This window comes from Salmo salar, chromosome ssa06 (assembly GCF_905237065.1).
Source record: "Salmo salar chromosome ssa06, Ssal_v3.1, whole genome shotgun sequence".
Taxonomy (NCBI): Eukaryota; Metazoa; Chordata; class Actinopteri; order Salmoniformes; family Salmonidae; genus Salmo; species Salmo salar.
The window spans coordinates 69,680,648-69,699,133 of record NC_059447.1 but is presented as its reverse complement, the minus strand read 5'-3'; the positions used below and the strand labels follow the sequence as shown (position 1 = coordinate 69,699,133).

General features: G+C 41.9%; 1 protein-coding gene across 1 annotated transcript; it reads left to right on the top strand.

Moving 5' to 3' along the window:
- The first annotated feature begins 835 nt into the window (after window positions 1–835).
- fam110c (family with sequence similarity 110 member C) lies at window positions 836–3,169 on the top strand. Its single transcript, XM_045720947.1, has one exon. The coding sequence runs from the start codon at window positions 1,029–1,031 to the stop codon at window positions 2,106–2,108; it is 1,080 nt and encodes a 359-aa protein (XP_045576903.1). The 5' UTR covers window positions 836–1,028; the 3' UTR covers window positions 2,109–3,169.
- Window positions 3,170–18,486: the final 15,317 nt, after the last annotated feature.

Below are 18,486 nucleotides of genomic sequence, written 5' to 3'. Positions count from 1 at the left end.
CAGTTAAAGTGTTATGTTTTAATATTATCAAGCTTATACCTGTACTCTGCCAGCACTGAATCCAAAATTATATTTGTATAAGTGCATGTGATACGAAAGACCATGGAAAGGTTTCCATTGTCGAGATTGCTACCATTTGGTTACAATATTGTAGCCAGTAAATGTGAAAATCTTATGTAAAGAATGTATTTGGTAAATCGTGAAATTAGTTAATGTTATGGAACCAACTTAATATCTTTATTTACAGTAAATGTATCTAATTGCTTGTAAACCAATTAAAGACATTTGGATAGGTAACGCCAAAGTGAAAAAAATCTACTTTTATTTGTTTTGTTTTTATTTATTTAACCGTTATTTAACTAGGCAAGTCAGTTAAGAACAAATTCTTATTTACAATGACGGCCTACCAAAAGGCAAAAGGTCTCCTGCAGGGATGGGGGCTGGGATTAAAAATACATTAAAAAAATATTTAAAAAAATGGATTGTACTAACATTAAATATTAGTTTGTATTTATGTTGTTTGTTAGGTTTAACCAAATGGGAAAGCAAGTTGAGTGTTGAAAGAAATAGGTTGCAACATGAAATATAGATTTGTTAATAATAAAATATAACAGTGGCATTTAATCATAAATTTGGTTTCAACAAATGTAGTTATTTTTTGTTGTTGAGAAAACCTAACTTACTTACTTGTAACCAGTTTAAAAAAAATTGGGGGGTAGATATCAAAAACTCTGGTGATGATCAGGTGTACTTTGCATACCACTTGTTTGGTTCAACCTGGTCTTGCGCAAGACGGGATGTGGTTGTGTAATGTGTTTAAGCAGAAAGGTGAACACACCCGCTTTAGTACGTGCTTGGACAAGACACGAGCTTGCTTGTACAGTAGAACATTTAATTGTTCTTACTTCGAGCTTCTGGACATTTGGGCACTGCGCAAACATGGATTGGCAACGCGGGACCCCTTTACATTCTGAGTACAGTTTTGGAATGCCAGCTAGCGTAGTGTTTTGAAAGCAAAAACCAACAATATGACTAACAAAGGTGTAGATGCCACTAGAATTTTGGAGAAGGGTCCGGAATACCTTCGGAAACAGATGGAACTGGAGAGCGAGGAGACGGGACGCATGAGCGCAGTGGAGATGCTTGCCGCAAGTAAAAAACAGTATGTCAAAAGTCAACAGGTGGTCAACTCGATACAGGTGCCAGTGGTTAGTTTTGGATCTTCCTCTGTTAGTAGTAACGGATCGTCTAACCGGAGCTCCAACTGGAACTGTAGGAACAGTGGGAGGAATTCGCCTGCGGGTACAAGCAGTGTGCAAGGAGGGCCTTCACCGCCGGAGGACAAAAATGTGGTGCATCGGACGAGCTCCAAAAGAAGAGACTCACTTTTACTGTACCGACAGAAATGTGAACTTGTGAAAGGATCGACGCGTGAGAAAAATAAACTGAATTTGGGGCGCAGGTTGTTGCTCAGCTCTCTGGATAAGGCAAGTTTACTACCTGAGGCATCAGGTAAGGAATGTGAGGCAGAGGAATGGAATACCAAATTTACGACACCCGAAGGACTTGCTAAGGAATGTGATTCAAAGGCTGGCTATTTGAAACCCATACAGCCAGAAACACAATCTCTATCCACAGATGAAGAATGGACGGACATAAGAAGCCCGGTACCAAAAGGGTCCCCAGGTGTGATGCAGAGACCCACTCACAAAAGAGTAGCGGAAGTTCAGAGGAGGACTCGCAAAGGGGTCGGCCGTTCTCACTCTGACATCAGCTCAAGATATTCCAAAAACTTTGCCGACTTTGATGCCTTCTTCAAATACTGCGGACTGAATGGCGAAGTCATAGAGTCCCTGGGCAAAGAAAACTTTTCCGTATGTTCGGATGAACTTGCCAATAAAATCCGAAGCGTCAGCATCTCGACGTCAGATGACGGGTTCACACGGAATAGTGGAGAGGACAGTAACGAAGGATTACTGGAAGAGGAGATGCATGAAACTGTTCGACAGGGGACATCGGTCATTGAGCGCAATGCCAGGATTATAAAGTGGCTGTACAGCTGTAAAAATGCCAAAGAGTCTGGGAAGAAATTACGAGATCTAAACTGACATTTCTGTATTCAACGCCTACATATAGGCTGATTTAGCTGTGTAGGCCTCTCTATTAGGCCTGCCTATAGGCTGCCTGTTTTAGGCCTACAACATAACCTTAGCTATTCCTTACCCACTAACATGTTAAGCTGCGTCTGCCTCTGAAATGCATCATTATTTCAAGCCAAGCAATTGACATAAATATATCTGTTAGACTACTGACTGCCAAGTTGTCTACCAGAGTCTAACAGATGGATACTACATGACATTCCTGGCCTTGAGGAATGGAAAAGCCAGTGTAGGCCCCATCACACAATGTTTTCTTGGCTATTGCAGGTTATGTGTTTGTGTGTGTTTGTTTTACTATCCTTGTGGGGACCAGAAGTCCTCACAAGGATAGTAAAATAAGGACAATTCCGACAAGTGGGGAAATGTTGCTAGTTCCCACAAGGAAAAAGGCAATTTTAGACTTAGGTGTTTGGGTTACAATTAGGGTTGGAGGTTAGGGAAAATATGATTTTGAATGAGAATCAATTGTTTGGTCCCTACAAGGATAGTAAAACAAACGTGTGTGTGATTTCACTGATCACTACTTTGCTGATAAAACACGTTTATTGGTTGTGTGTGAACGCTTATGTGTTAGTACAAATGTTACAAGTCCAAATAGTCAACCAAGAGAATCTGTGAGGTCTATCTTTGGACTATAGGTTTTAATGCTGTTCTTTTTATAGACATTACCTGTATTTCTGGTGGAAATAGACCTTTGTACAGTATGTGTTCTTATGTCATTTAAACCGTTAACCTCTTCCGGATTGTAATTTCATGAACAGTTCTATTGGAATGCCAAAGCACATCTAGTTATTGCCACATTGTAGAATCATTAAACAGGTCAATCAATACTGGGCATAAATATCTCTGGTACAGATTAAATGGATGGTTTCAGGGGTTTTATAATTGTCTGAGCCCGAGGCAACCTGAACAAAAGTTTCTTGTCTCTAGGGCAGGTAGTCATGAAGCAGCCATGAGTGCACCTGGTAATTTGAAAATGTATTAGGTTAAAGGTCAATGATTGAATGTAACTGAATATCTCTTCCTTTTTTTCTTGCACATTCCACCACTACCACTCGTCTCTATGTCACTCCCTCTCTGTTCTCCCCTCAACCCTACCTTCTTCACTCCCTGTAATTACAGCTCACAGGCAGTAACATGACAGGAAGAAAAGTGAGGGGGAGAGAGAGAACACAGAATCACACAGTCACCTACTCATGTGTGTATATGGATTATACATTCTTCATACACATGTCCATCTGTTAACACACACATCCCACTGGGCACAAGCTGGTTGAATCAACGTTGTTTCAATGTAATTTGTCAATGTATTGTGACGTGGAATCTATGTGGAAAATACATTTGATTTGAAAACAATAATCAACGTTAACTGTTGTTTTGAGGGTGAAATTTCAACCACAGAATGATGTCATCATGGTAACCAATTTTTAACATAGACAAACCTTGTATTAAATATGTTGAAGTTGTACATTTGAAACAACGTCAGATCTTCAACATTATATCCACTATCAAAAAACAATAGGCTGAGCAGTCCCTCCTACTGGAGAATTGAGCTATCTACATCTATCCATTATGTCCCCCCTCCAGGGTTTTAAGCAAGCCCTGCCTTTGATATTTGTCAGCAACTACTACCAATGTGCTATCGTGAGAATGATTATTGAGATATCTCTTAATAAGCGGGCGACAGGCAGCTTAGCGGTTAAGAAAGTTGGGCCAGAAACTGAAAGGTTGCTGGTTCGAATACACCAGGTGAAAACTGTTGATGTGCCCTTAAGCAAGGCACTTAACCCTAACTGCTCTGATAAGTCACTTAGTCTGCTAAAGGACTAAAATGTAAATGTTGTGACTAGATTCACTGTTGCTATCAAAGACATTCTAAAGGGAAGGCTTAACAGAGCAAATGAAGTGTAAGCAGACTTTACAAATTATCCAGTATATCATCAATGATACTATTTAGGCCTATATAATGTAACATTTGCAAAGTCATCAACAGCTCTTGTTTTAAATTTAACCCCAGGGTTCAACAAAAAATATACAATACATATACAGTGCATTTGGAAAGTATTCAGACCCCTTGACTTTTTCCACATTTTTGTTACGTTACAGCCTTATTCTAAAGGAATTCAATCGTTTTTTTTCCTCATCAATCTACGCACAATACCACATAATGACCAAGCAAAAACAGGGTTAGACATTTTAGCAAATGTATTACAAATGAAAAATAACACATTTACATATCACATTTACCCTTTTCTTAGTACTTTGTTGAAACACCCAAGATCTCTAGCTGGGCCACTCAAGGACATTCAGAGACTTGTCCCGAAGTCACTCCTGCGTTGTCAAGCGGGCTGTCATGTGCCTTTGTGCCTGTGGCTCAGTTGGTAGAGCATGGTGTGTGTAACGCCAGGGTTGTGGGTTCGATTCCCCCGGGGGGCCAGTACAAAAAAAAAAAAAAAAAATGCATGAAATGGTATGGATAAGAGTTTCTACTAAAATGTAAAATGTAAATGTTTTAGCTTTGTCAGAGTGACCATCGGGTTCTTGCTCACCTCCCTCCCAGGCTACCAATTCCATAAAGAGTCTTGGTGGTACCAAACGTCCTCCAGGCCACTGTGTTCTTGGGTACCTTCAATGCTGCAGAAATGTTTTGGTACCCTTCCCCATATCTGTGCCTCGACAAAATCCTGTCTCGGAACTCTACGGACAATTCCTTCGATCTCATGGCTTGGTTTTTGTTCTGACATGCACTGTCAACTGTGGGACCTTATATAGACAGGTGTGTGCCTTTCCAAATCATGTCCAATCAATTGAATTTACCACAGGTGGACTCCAATCAAGTTGTAGAAACAGCTCAAGGATGATAAATAGAAACAGGATGCACCTGAGCTCAATTTCGAGTCTCATAGCAAACAGTCTGAATACTTATGTAAATAAGCTATTTCTGTTTTTATTGTAATACATTTGCTAACATTTCGAAAAACCGGTTTCGTTTTTTAATTATGGTGTATTGTGTGTAGATTGATGAAGATTTAATTTAATTTAATCAATTTTAGAATAAGGCTGTAATGTGGAAAAGATCAAGGGGTTTGAATACTTTCCGAATGCACTGTAAGCCTAGGGTTTTCATGCTTTGATTGATGTCAAATGTAATCTTCATGTTAATAATGAATATTTTGGATTCAGATCTCCATTTCAACCAAAAATCTAAGTTAAAGAATAGGACTAAATCAATCAAACTTTATTTAAAGTGCTGTTAAAGTTTGATTTGATTTATTCCTATTCTTTAACTTAGATTTTTGGTTGAAATGGAGAATCCAACATATCAATTATTATTATTATTATGTAAACAAACTGGAATTAAAGTCAGACTAAGTCAGTGGCACATAATATACATCTTCTTCATATGTTGATATTTGGTTGCGTTGACAACCAAACACAATTCAATATAACTTTTGCAATTCAGTAAACAGCTTATTAACTTGTCGACAATTTAACAAATAATATGTTGGATTCACGGTCTCCAGCTAAACCAAAAATAAAAGTTAAAGAATAGAATTAGGCCAGTGGTTCAGATGAAACTATCCAAGCATTAGATACATCTCCTTTAAATGCTGAAATTTGGTTGTTGTAAACCTAGTGATAACACATTGGGAATTTAAAAAACTTCTGTCTTTTTGAGTGAGTGAATAAAGGTTTAAATCGTATTAACGTCTTATCAACGTCTCAACCAAAAATGACACACATTTTCACTTTAAAATTATAAGGTGTGCCCAGGGGGATGTTATTACACACGTTTATTTGCCAAATGTCCTAATCAGGCCATCACTAACGCCCCCTCCAGTCACAAATGTGCTGTTTCCTGTCTATTGTAGGCAGGTACACACTTTTCAGCCTCACCTATGTTATGGGCACACCCATGTCTCCTCCAGGGTTCCCTAGAAGGGGCTGACAGCAGCACAGGGACAAGTATCATCCTGCCTCTACACTCCCAAGCATTCAGAGGACTGCAACACCACTGTAAAAACCAATCCCACTTCCCTCCACTGTACCCGCACCCCACCATACCCGTCTGTACATTATGCCCTGAATCTATTCTACCACGCCCAGAAATCTGCTCCTTTTATTCTCTGTCCCCAACGCACTAGACGACCGGATTTGATAGCTTTTAGCCGTACTCTCATCCTACTCCTCCTCTGTTCCCCGGGTGATGTGGAGGTAAACCCAGGCCCTGCGTGTCCCCAGACACTCATTTGTTGACTTCTGTAACCGGAAAAGCCTTGGTTTCATGCATGTTAACATCAGAAGCCTCTTCCCTAAGTTTGTTTTACTCACTGCTTTAGCACACTCCGCAAACCCTGATGTCCTTGCCGTTACTGAATCCTGGCTTAGGAAGGCCAATAAAAATTCTGAGATTTCCATACCCAACTACAACATTTTCTGTCAAGCTAGAACTGCCAAAGGGGGAGGAGTTGCAATCTACTACAGAGATAGCCTGCAAAGTTCTGTCATACTTTCCAGGTCTATGCCCAAACAGTTCGAGCTTCTAATTTAAAAAATTCTCTCCAGAAATAAGTCTCTCACTGTTGCCACCTGTTATAGACCCCCCTCAGCTCCCAGCTGTGTGCTGGACACCGTATGTGAATTTATTGCCCCCCCATCTATCTTCAGAGTTTGTTCTGTTAGGTGACCTAAACTGGGATATGCTTAACACCCCGGCAGTCCTACAATCTAAGCTTGATGCCCTCAATCTCACACAAATTATCAAGGAACCCACCAGGTACAACCCTAAATCCATAAACATGGGCACCCTAATAGATATTATCCTGACCAACTTGCCCTCCAAATACACCTCTGCTGTTTTCAATCAGGATCTCAGCGATCACTGCCTCATTGCCTTCATCCGCTATGGGTCCACGGTCAAACGACCACCCCTTATTACTGTCAAACGCTCCCTTAAACACTTCTGCAAGCAGGCCTTTTTAATCGACCTGGCCCGGGTATCCTGGAAGGATATTGACCTCATCCCGTCAGTCGAGGATGCCTGGTCATTCTTTAAAAGTAATTTCCTCACCATCTTAAATAAGCATGCCCCTTTCAAAAAATGTAGAAGAGGGTGACACTCTAGACCCAAACTGTTATAGACCTATATCCATCCTGCCGTGCCTTTCTAAAGTCTTCGAAAGCCAAGATAATAAACAGATCACTGACCATTTCGAATCCCACCGTACCTTCTCTGCTGTGCAATCCGGTTTCCGAGCTGGTCACGGGTACACCTCAGCCCCGCTCAAGGTACTTGTCATAGGCGTCGTAAGGATTGGACCAAGGCGCAGCGGGTAAAGTGCTCATCTTCCTAATTTATTTAAAGAAAACACTTAAGCAAAATAAACAAAAGACGATAACAGTTCCATAAGGCTCCCAGGCTATACAGAAAATAATCACCCACAAAACACAAGTGAAACAAACACAACTAAATATGGCCTCCAATTAGAGACAACGACAACCAGCTGACTCTAATTGGAGGTCATTGCCAAAAACCCAACATAGAAATAGAAAACTAGATTTAAACATAGAAATAGAAAACATAGAAGCTAAACCAAAAACACCGAAACACACAAAACAAACACCCCCTGCCATGCCCTGACCAAACTACAATGACAAATAACCCCTTTTACTGGTCAGGACGTGACAGTACCCCCCCCAAGGTGCAGACCCCGAATGCACCTCAAAAACAAAAACCCCACAAAAACAACCCCAAACTTAAAGGGAGGGAAGGGAGGGAAACGACGGTCCCTGTGCTACACCCCCCCTTCCCAATCGGAGGTGGCTCTGGCCCTGGGCGTAGCTCCCGTTCAGAAGACTCTAGGCTGGGGAGTGTCGCTGGAGCCTCCTGGCTGAGGAGCATCGCTGGAGTCTTCTGGATGAGGAGTGTCGCTGGAGGCTTCGGGCTGAGGAGCGTCGCTGGAGGCTCCTGGCTGAGGAGTGTCGCTGGAGGCTCCGGGCTGAGGGGCGTCGCTGGAAACTCGGGGCTGAGGAGCGTCGCTGGAGTCTCAGGGCTGAGGAGCGTCGCTGGAGGCTCAGGGCTGAGGAGCATCGCTGGAGGCCTCCTGCGTGGAGCTGGGACCGGTCTCCCTGGACTGGGGAGACTTACAGGAGATTGGGTGCGCAGAGCGGGCACGGGGCACACTGGGCCGTGGAGGCACACCGGCGGTCTGGAACTCAGGGCTGGCACACCCCGTCCTGCCTGAGTGGTCACTGTAGCCCGGCACGGGCGGAGCGCTGGCACAGGGCGAACTGGGCTGTGCTGGAGAGTGAGGGCTGCCGTGCATAGAGCAGGCGCAGGGTAAGCTGGTGGACCGAGGAGACGCACTGGTGGTCTGGAACTCAGGGCTGGCACACCCCGTCCTGGCTGAGTGGTCACTGTAGCCTGGCATGGGCGGAGCGCTGGCACAGGGTGAACTGGGCTGTACTGGAGAGTGAGGGCTGCCGTGCGTAGAGCAGGCACAGGGTAAGCTGGACCGAGGAGACGCACTGGTGGCCAGATGCGCTGCGCCGGCGCACTTCTCCCTGGCTGCCGGCCAACTCTCTCCCCGTGTGCCCCCCCCCCAAAAAATGTTTTGCGGCTGCCTCTCGCACTTGCCTTTGGGCCTATAAAGCGCCTCATAATAGCGCCGCTCTGTCTTTGCTGCCTCCAGTTCCTCCTTCGGTCGCCGGTACTCCGCAGCCTGCCTCCAGGGTCCCTTTCCGTCTAAAATCTCCTCCCATGACCACGACTCCAAATATTTCTCCTGCTGCTCCTTCTTCCGCTGCTTGGTCCTTTTTTGGTGGGTGGTTCTGTCATAGGCGTCGTAAGGATTGGACCAAGGCGCAGCGGGTAAAGTGCTCATCTTCTTAATTTATTTAAAGAAAACACTTAAAGAAAATAAACAAACGACAATAACAGTTCCATAAGACTCCCAGGCTATACAGAAAATAACCATCCACAAAACACAAGTGAAACAAACACCACTAAATATGGCCTCCAATTAGAGACAACGGCAACCAGCTGCCTCTAATTGGAGGTCATTGCCAAAAACCCAACATAGAAATAGAAAACTAGATTTAAACATAGAAATAGAAAACATAGAAGCTAAACCAAAAACACCAAAACACACAAAACAAACACCCCCTGCCACGCCCTGACCAAACTACAATGACAAATAACCCCTTTTACTGGTCAGGATGTGACAGTACTAAACGATATCATAACCACCATCGATAAAAGACAGTACTGTGCAGCCGTCTTCATCGACCTGGCCAAGGCTTTTGACTCTGTTAATCACCGTATTCTTATCGGCAGACTCAACAGCCTTGCTTTCTCAATGATTGCATCACCTGGTTCACCAACTACTTCTCAGACAGAGTTCAGTGTGTCAAATCGGAGGGCCTGTTCTCCGGACCTCTGGCAGTCTCTATGGGGGTACCACAGGGTTCAATTCTCGGGCCGACTCTTTTCTCTGTATATATCAACAATGTCGCTCTTGCTGCGGGTGATTCCCTGATCCACCTCTACGCAGACGACACCATTCTGTATACATCTGGCCCTTCTTTGGACAATGTGTTAACTAACCTCCAAACAAGCTTCAATGCCATACAACACTCCTTCTGTGGCCTCCAACTGCTCTTACACGCTAGTAAAACCAAATGCATGCTTTTCAACCATTCGCTGCCCACACCCGCCCGCCCAGCTAGCATCACTACTCTGGACGGCTCTGACTTAGAATATGTGGACAACTACAAATACCTAGGTGTCTGACTGGACTGTAAACTCTCCTTCCAGACTCATATTAAACATCTTCAATCCAAAATTAAATCTATAATCGGCTTCCTATTTCGCAACAAAGCCTCCTTCACTCACACCGCCAAACATACCCTCGTAAAACTGACTATCCTACCGATCCTTGACTTCGGCGATGTCATTTACAAAATAGCTTCCAATACTCTACTCAACAAACTGGATGCAGTCTATCACAGTGCCATCCGTTTTGTCACCAAAGCCCCTTACACCACCTACCACTGCGACCTGTATGCTCTAGTCGGCTGGCCCTCGCTACAAATTCGTCGCCAGACCCACTGGCTCCAGGTCATCTATAAGTCTATGCTAGGTAAAGCACCGCCTTATCTCAGCTCACTGGTCATGAAAACTACTTGGTTGTAAAAATCGCTGAAGCTGGAGACTTATATTTCACTCACTAACTTTAAACATCAGCTATCTGAGCAGCTAACCGATCGCTGCAGCTGTACATAGCCCATCTGGAAATAGCCCCCCAATCTACCTACCTAATCTCCATATTGTTTTTATTTACTTTTCTGCTCTTTTGCACACCAGTATTTCTACTTGCACATCATAATCTGCTCATCTATCACTCCAGTGTTAATTTGCTAAATTGTAATTACTCCGCTACTATGGCCTATTTATTGTCTTACCTCCTCACGCCATTTGCACACACTGTATATAGAGTTTCTTTTTTTCTATTGTGTTATTGACTGTACTCTTGTTTATTCCATGTGTAACTCTGTGTTGTTGTTTGTGTCGCACTGCTTTGCTTTATCTTGGCCAGGTCGCAGGTGTAAATGAGAACTTGTTCTCAACTAGCCTACCTGGTTAAATATTATTTTTTTTTTTTTTTAAGAATCCAGTTTAGAGCAGAGGCAGCACATTGCTACTAGTAGCAGCCTGTATGTGGTTTGATGTACATTTGAAGGTAGCCCCTAGGAGGCAGCATCAAATTGGAACTGGGCCTTGCTCTCCATAACAAACCTAAACGATGTATGTGGCCAATGTCTTTCTTACTGTATGAGCTGCTTATCTGCTTGAAGTTAGTTCTCATGATACATCCAATAGTAATATCTTATTTAAGAAAATCTGACTAAAACGAGATCAAAATAAATATATATATATATTATGTGAATTGCATCAGGGCATTCTTGCAGTCCAGTGTAGAGTGTTACTCACTCTGTGGAAGTGTCCTGCTTGTGATCTGCTTCTCTGTCTGTCTGTCTGTCTGTCTGTCTGTCTGTCTGTCTGTCTGTCTGTCTGTCTGTCTGTCTGTCTGTCTGTCTGTCTGTCTGTCTGTCTGTCTGTCTGTCTGTCTGTCTGTCTGTCTGTCTGTCTGTCTGTCTGTCTGTCTGTCTCTCTCTCTCACACACACACACACACACACACACACACACACACACACACACACACACACACACACACACACACACACACACACACAGATAGGGCCTTTCTTTTATGGATTTAAAAAGGCCCGGTGTTTGCATGTGCGTGTGCTGACACCTAAAAAAAAGAGACAATGCTGATGTAGTTCATCAAAATATTTATTGATCTAAATGTGCAGTAGAACAATAATACACTTAATTCTGCAGCAATGAGTCTTAGACAGTCCCGGACGATGCCATAGGGTGGTACTGTGGTGTCATGTCAGAAGTCAACTCCCACTCGCAATGGGTCCTAGTGCTGTCTGATGTCTGGCAGCACTCTTCACCAAAGCTTACCAGCTTTTGTCCACTTTATTGACCTGGTAGAAGTTTGTAGCTGAATCCCAAACGTACCTTAGGGAAGTAAACACCTACTTACTATTGGAGTAGCCTGGTCCCAGAACTGTTTGTGCTCTTGTCAACTCCAATGATGTCATTGTCAAGTGAGCCAAACATGCTTGGAATGACATTGAGAGACAAGGAGCTGGCATGATAACATAAACAGACACTTAGGCTACTGTTGGAGACCCACATGAGAGTGAGTCTGCCCAGACAGTCGCAAACTGGCTGTTCATAATGTTAGGACGATGTAGTCATCTAAGCACAATGACGCAATCTACTGTGGCGTTTTGCTGTCGTCACATTGATACATGTTTCGTCATCATAATCGTTTAATTTACTTGACATAAAATGTTCACGTCCACAAACAAGAACACATAATTTAAAGCTACTTAACTATAGCTTCACCAATGGTTACTAATTATTGTCAAATAAAAACATTCAGAAAGTATTCAGACCCCTTCCCTTTTTCCAAATAAAACAAATTCTCAACAATCTACACACAATACCCCGTCATGACAAAGCGAAAACACGTTTTTAGAATTGTTAGCAAATGTATTAAAAATAAAAAACAGAAATACCTTATTTACATAAGTATTAGGACCCTTTGCTATGAGACTGAAATTTGAACTCAGGTGCATCCTGATCCCATTGATCATCCTTGAGATATTTCTACAACTTGATTGGAGTCCACCTGTGGTAAGTTCAATTGACTGGACATGATTTGGAAAGGCACACACCTGTCTGTATAAGGTCCCACAGTTGACAGTGCATGTCAGAGCAAAAGCCATGAGGTCGAAAAAATTGTCTGTAGAGCTCCGAGACAGGATTGTGTCGAGGCACAGATCTGGGGAAGGGTACCAAAAAATGTCTGCAGCATTGAACACAGTGGCCTCCATCATTCTTAAATGGAAGTTTGGAACCACCAAGACTCTTCCTAGAGCTGGCCGCCCAGCCAAACTGAGCAATCGGGGGAGAAGGGCCTTGGTCAGGGAGGGGACCAAGAACCCAATGCTCACTCTGACAGAGCTCCAGAGTTCATCTGTGGCGATGGGAGAACATTTCAGGCCTTTATGGTAGAGTGGCCTGACGGAAGCCACTCCTCAGTAAAAGGCACATGACAGCCTGCTTGGAGTTTGTCAAAAGGCACCTAAAGGACTCTCAGACCATGAGAAACAACATTCTCTGGTCTGATGAAACCAAGATTGAACTCTTTGGCCTGAATGCAAAGTGTCACATCTGGACGAAATCTGGCTCCATCCCTACGATGAAGCATGGTGGTGGCAGCATCATGATGTGGGGATGTTTTTTCAACGCAGTGACTGGGAGACTAGTCAGGATTGAGGGAAAGATAAACGGAGCAAAGTACAGAGAGATCCTTAATGAAAACCTGCTCCAGAGCGCTCAGGAATTCAGACTGGGGCAAAGGGTCACTTTCCAACAGGACAACAACCCTAAGTACACAGCCAAGACAACGCAGGAGTGGCTTCGGGACAAGTCTCTGAATATCCTTGAGTGGCCCAGCCAGAGCCTGGACTTGAACCTGATCGAACATCACTGGAGAGACCTGAAAATAGCTGTGGAGCAACGCTCCCCATCCAACCTGTCAGAGCCTGAGAGTATCTGCATAGAAGAATAGGAGAAAATCCCCAAATACAGATTTGCCAAGTTTGTAGCATCATACCCAAGAAGACTCGAGGCTGTAATCGCTGCCAAATGTGCTTCAACAAAGTCTTGAGCAAAGGGTCTGAATACTTATGTAAATGTTGTATTTCCGTTTTTTGTTGTTGAAATTTGCAAAAAATATTAAAAACCTGTTTTTGCTTTGTCATTATGGGGTATTGTGTGTAGATTGATGAGGGGAAAATACTATTTAATCCATGTTAGAATAAGGCTGTAATGTAACAAAATTTGGAAAAAGTCAAAGGATCTGAATACTTTCCGAATGCACTGTAGCTGTCAAGCTGTTATTTTCATCCTATAGCTTACATTGGCTAGTTGTAATGGTTGGTAGGTTACTCAGAGTGAAAGATGCATTTGAAACAAAAGCCCAATGATGAGTGAGTGACACGAACTGTCCCACTTGGCAGCATTGTGCATGATGCTATTGTTTGGTGACATCTCGCAGGTCCCCCCATAACCCCCTACCCTCCCATGTCCTGTGTGTCCCATGCCCGTGTCCCCTTCACAGATGCTGAGCCCACATAATGAGTCACTGTCCTCAGTGTTCACAAGCTGATGCTTCAAGACAACTCAGAACCGCCAAGTTCAAATTTGTGTACGTTTTTCTTTCGTAGAGCTTCCAATTGGTTGAGTCTGATACTTTCCAAGTTGGTTCCATCAAGACAACTCGGAAACCTGGGACTTCAGAGTTGAAATTTGGGTACGTTGTTTTGTGTAGAACTTCCTATTGGTTGATTCTGATACTTTTCAAGTGGGAAACTTGGAGCTCATATTTCTTCAACGATTTTCCAAGTTAGATGCTGAGTTCAAGACCACTGGGAACTTGGAACTCTTCCGACATCCGATATATGACTTTGTTCAATGGTGCTTTCAAGACAACAAAGAACCTCAGAGTTAAAATGTGAATATGTTTTTTGCGTAGAGCTTCCTATTGGTTGATTCTGATACCTTCCAAGTGGAGAAGAAGTAGTACTGTAGTAGTAGAATGTATTTGTTTCTCGCAGTCATAGACCGAATTATACAGCAATTTACAATCATAACACAAATCATAAATCATTTTCAAATAGTAAAATCCTAAACTAGCAAATCACTTTTAAGATAATACAATATTAAAATATGCAATATACACAGAGTGAACAAATCATTAATAACACCTTCCTAATATTGAACGCACTGAAGTCAGATGTCAGAAGAGTTCCAAGTTCCCAATATTAAAATATACAATATACACTGAGTGAACAAATCATTAATAACACCTTCCTAATATTGAGTTGCACACATGATCCGTGTCTCAAGGTTTAAAAATCCTTCTTCAACATATTTCTTCTCCTTCATCTACACTTATTGAAGTGGATTTAAAAATTGACCATAGCTTTCATCTGGTCAGTCTATGTCTCTGACCTGAAGATCACTGACGTCACGATTTGACCTATTTTCTTTTCGAGTTCACAGTTGTCTTGAAAACATCAACAAATTCCAGAGTTTCTCGAGTTCCGAGTTGTCTTGAACACAGCATCTGTCTATCCAAAGCCTCTCTCCGCACACAGGTTGACAATTCGAGACCTTCGACTGTAAGGTTCTATCTGCGCAAAGCATAGTTCTGAGATTGACGTTTTCATATCCCAGATCTCAGAACAGTTTTTTTGTGAATTATCATTTCTTAAGCCAATAAGATCCTCAACTTAGCTACCTAAAGTGCAGAGTTTCAAAATCCTAAGACATTTATAAATCAGTCTTTACGTTTTTTGTTTATGTTTAATTGTCACATACACCGGATAATTGCAGTGAAATGTGGGGGTGCAATGGCAGATATAATCTTATGGCTCAGAAATGTCAATCTGGGTTCAGCCATAACCCACTAGGCACACAGTGGTTGAATCAACGTTGTTTCCACGTCATTGTTAAGGTCTGGGTGTAGCTGGTGCAGAGGAGTCAGGCGCAGGACAGCAGAGATGAGTAATAAAAGTAACTTTACTCAAAATTACCAAATACATGTAGTAATACCAAGCCCACACAAAAGGACCGAAATACATAAAACAAACACGCACAGAAACCATGGGGAAAACAGAGGGTTAAATAATGAACATGTAATTGGGGAATTGAAACCAGGTGTGTAAAAACAAAGACAAAACAAATGGAAAATGAAAAGTGGATCGGTGATGGCTAGAAGGCCGGTGACGTCGACCGCCGAACGCCGCCCGAACAAGGAGAGGGACCGACTTCGGCTGAAGTCGTGACAGTCATTTCAATTAAATTACGTAGAACCAATTTGGGATTATTCTTAATTCCATTCCTTTACTTTACATTTGTGTGTCTTGTGTGTGTATTGTTGTGAAATTGTTAGGTATTACTTGTTAGATATTACTGCACTGTTGGAGCTAGAAACACAAGCATTTCACTACACCCACAATAACATCTGCTAAACATGTGTATGTGACCAATAAGATTTGATTTGATTTGAATAGATGTTGAGTTGACATCTGTGCCCAATGGGAAAGATCTATCTGGCACAGAATGTTTAATCATTTAATGATGAAATAATGAGAATACTATTCCTTCTTTTTAATCACGTCATCAAATATATTAATTAATGTTCATCAAACATTAGTTAAAACGATAGTTCCTTAAAATGACAAACAGTGGTGTAGTGGAGGGTATGCGCAGGTATATGCCATATATACCCACTTATTTTTCAGGGGCATTGCGTATACTCACTTCTTAATCCCCACGATGCGTATCAAATCAGTGTAGTGGAGGTATACGCGTATCAATTAATAAGGCTGATGGAATAGATCAGAACGTTTTGCTTAAAATGTTGATAAACTATCATTTCTTCATATTTTAGGTGCAGCAATGTGCACATGGTGGTAGGCCTACGCGTGAATGTTCCAAAATGCAATTTGCGGCACAACACATGCAAGGGGTTTCATGGACAGATATGAAAACATCTGTTAGAAATTTAGAAAGAGGGGAGATTTAAAGATGTAAAAACTATCCTGCATTGCATATTGACTAGGATAATGCCAATAGATGCTAGACAATGAAAAAAAAGTTTTAAAAAAAACAATAGAACAGGAGAATGTACACTACCAGTCAAAAGTTTAAGAACACCTACTCCTTCAAAGGTTTTTCTTTATTTTTACAATTTTTTACATTGTAGAATTCTAGTGAAGACCTCAAAACTATGAAACAACACATATGGAATCATAAAGTAACCAAAAAGGTGTTTAAAAAAATCTAAATATAGTAGCCACCCTTTGCCTTGATGACGGCTTTGCACACTTGGCGTTCTCTCAACCAGCTTCACCTGCAATGCTTTTCCAACAGTCTTGAAGGAGTTCCCACATATGCTGAGCACTTGTTGGCTGCTTTTCCTTCACTCTGCGGTCCGACTCATCCCAAACCATCTCAATTTGGTTGAGGTCGGTGATTGTGGAGGCCAAGTCATCTGATGCAGCACTCCATCACTTACATTCTTGGTAAAATAGCCCTTACACCGCCTGGAAGTGTGTTGGGTCATTGTCATGTTGAAAAACAAATGATAGTCTCACTAAGCCCAAACCAGATGGGATGGCGTATCGCTGTAGAATGCTGTGGTAGCCTTGCTGGTTAAGTGTGCCTTGAATTCTAAATAAATCACAGACAGTGTCACCAGCAAAGCCCCCCCACACCATAACACCTCCTCCTCCATGCTTTATGGTGGGAAATACACATACAGAGATTATCCGTTCACCCACACCGCATCTCACCAAGACATGGCGGTTGGAACCAAAAATCTCCAATTTGGACACCAGACCAAAGGACAGATTTCCACCGGTCTAATGTCCATTGCTCGTGTTTCTTGGCCCAAGCAAGTCTCTTATTCTTATTGGTGTCCTTTAGTAATGGTTTCTTTGCAGCAATTTGACCATGAAGGCCTGATTCACACAGTCTCCTCTGAACAGTTGATGTTGAGATGTGTCTCTTACTAGGCAGCATAGCCTAGTGGTTAGAGTGTTGGACTAGTAACCGAAAGGTTGCAAGATTGAATCCCCGAGCTGACAAGGTACAAATCTGTTATTCTGCACCTGAACAAGGCAGTTAACCCACAGTTCCTAGGCTGTCATTGAAAATAAGAATTTGTTTTTAACAGACTTGCCTAGTTAAATAAATAAAATAAAACTTGAACTCTGTGAAGCATTTATTTGGGCTGCAATTTCTGAGTCTGGTAACTCTAATGAACTTATCCTCTGCAGCAGAGGTAATTCTGTGTCTTCCTTTCCTGTGGCGGTCCTCATGAGAGCCAGTTTCCTCATAGCTCTAGATGTTTTTTTTTTTAAAGAAACTTTTCCAGATGGACTGACCTTCATGTCTTAAAATAATGATTGACTGTCTTTTCTCTTTGCTTATTTGATTTGAGCTGTTCTTGCCATAATATGGACTTGGTCTTTAACCAAATAGTGCTGTGTTCTGTATACCAACCCTACCTTGTCACAACACAACTGATTCGCTCAAACGCATTAAGGAAAGAAATTCAACAAGTTAACTTTTAACAATGCACACCGGTTAATTAAAATGCATTCCAGGTGACTACCTCATGAAGCTGCTTGAGAGAATGCCAAGAGTATGCAAAGCTGTCCTCAAGGCAAAAGGTGGCTACTTTAAAGAATCACAAATATAAAATATATTTTGATTTGTTTAACACTTTTTTGGTTTCTATAAGATTCCATGTGTTATTTCATTATTTTGATGTCTTCACTATTATTCTAAAATGTCGAAAATAGTCCTAATAAATAAAAAGCCTTGAATGAGTAGCTGTGTCCACACTCTTGACTGGTACTGTATGTAAATAAGGTATTTCTGTTTTTTATTTACATTTTTAAATTTATTTTTTCATCCATTTTAGAATAAGGCTGTAAAGTAACAAAATGTGGAAAAGTCAAGGCGTCTGAATACTTTCCGAATGCACTGTATATCACCTTACATACAATTATTTTTGATTGACAACCCAGAATTGTGTGATTGGATTGCTGATATAAGCATATAGCACCAAGTTAAAAGGTGTTTGCGCAGATATAACTTTCTG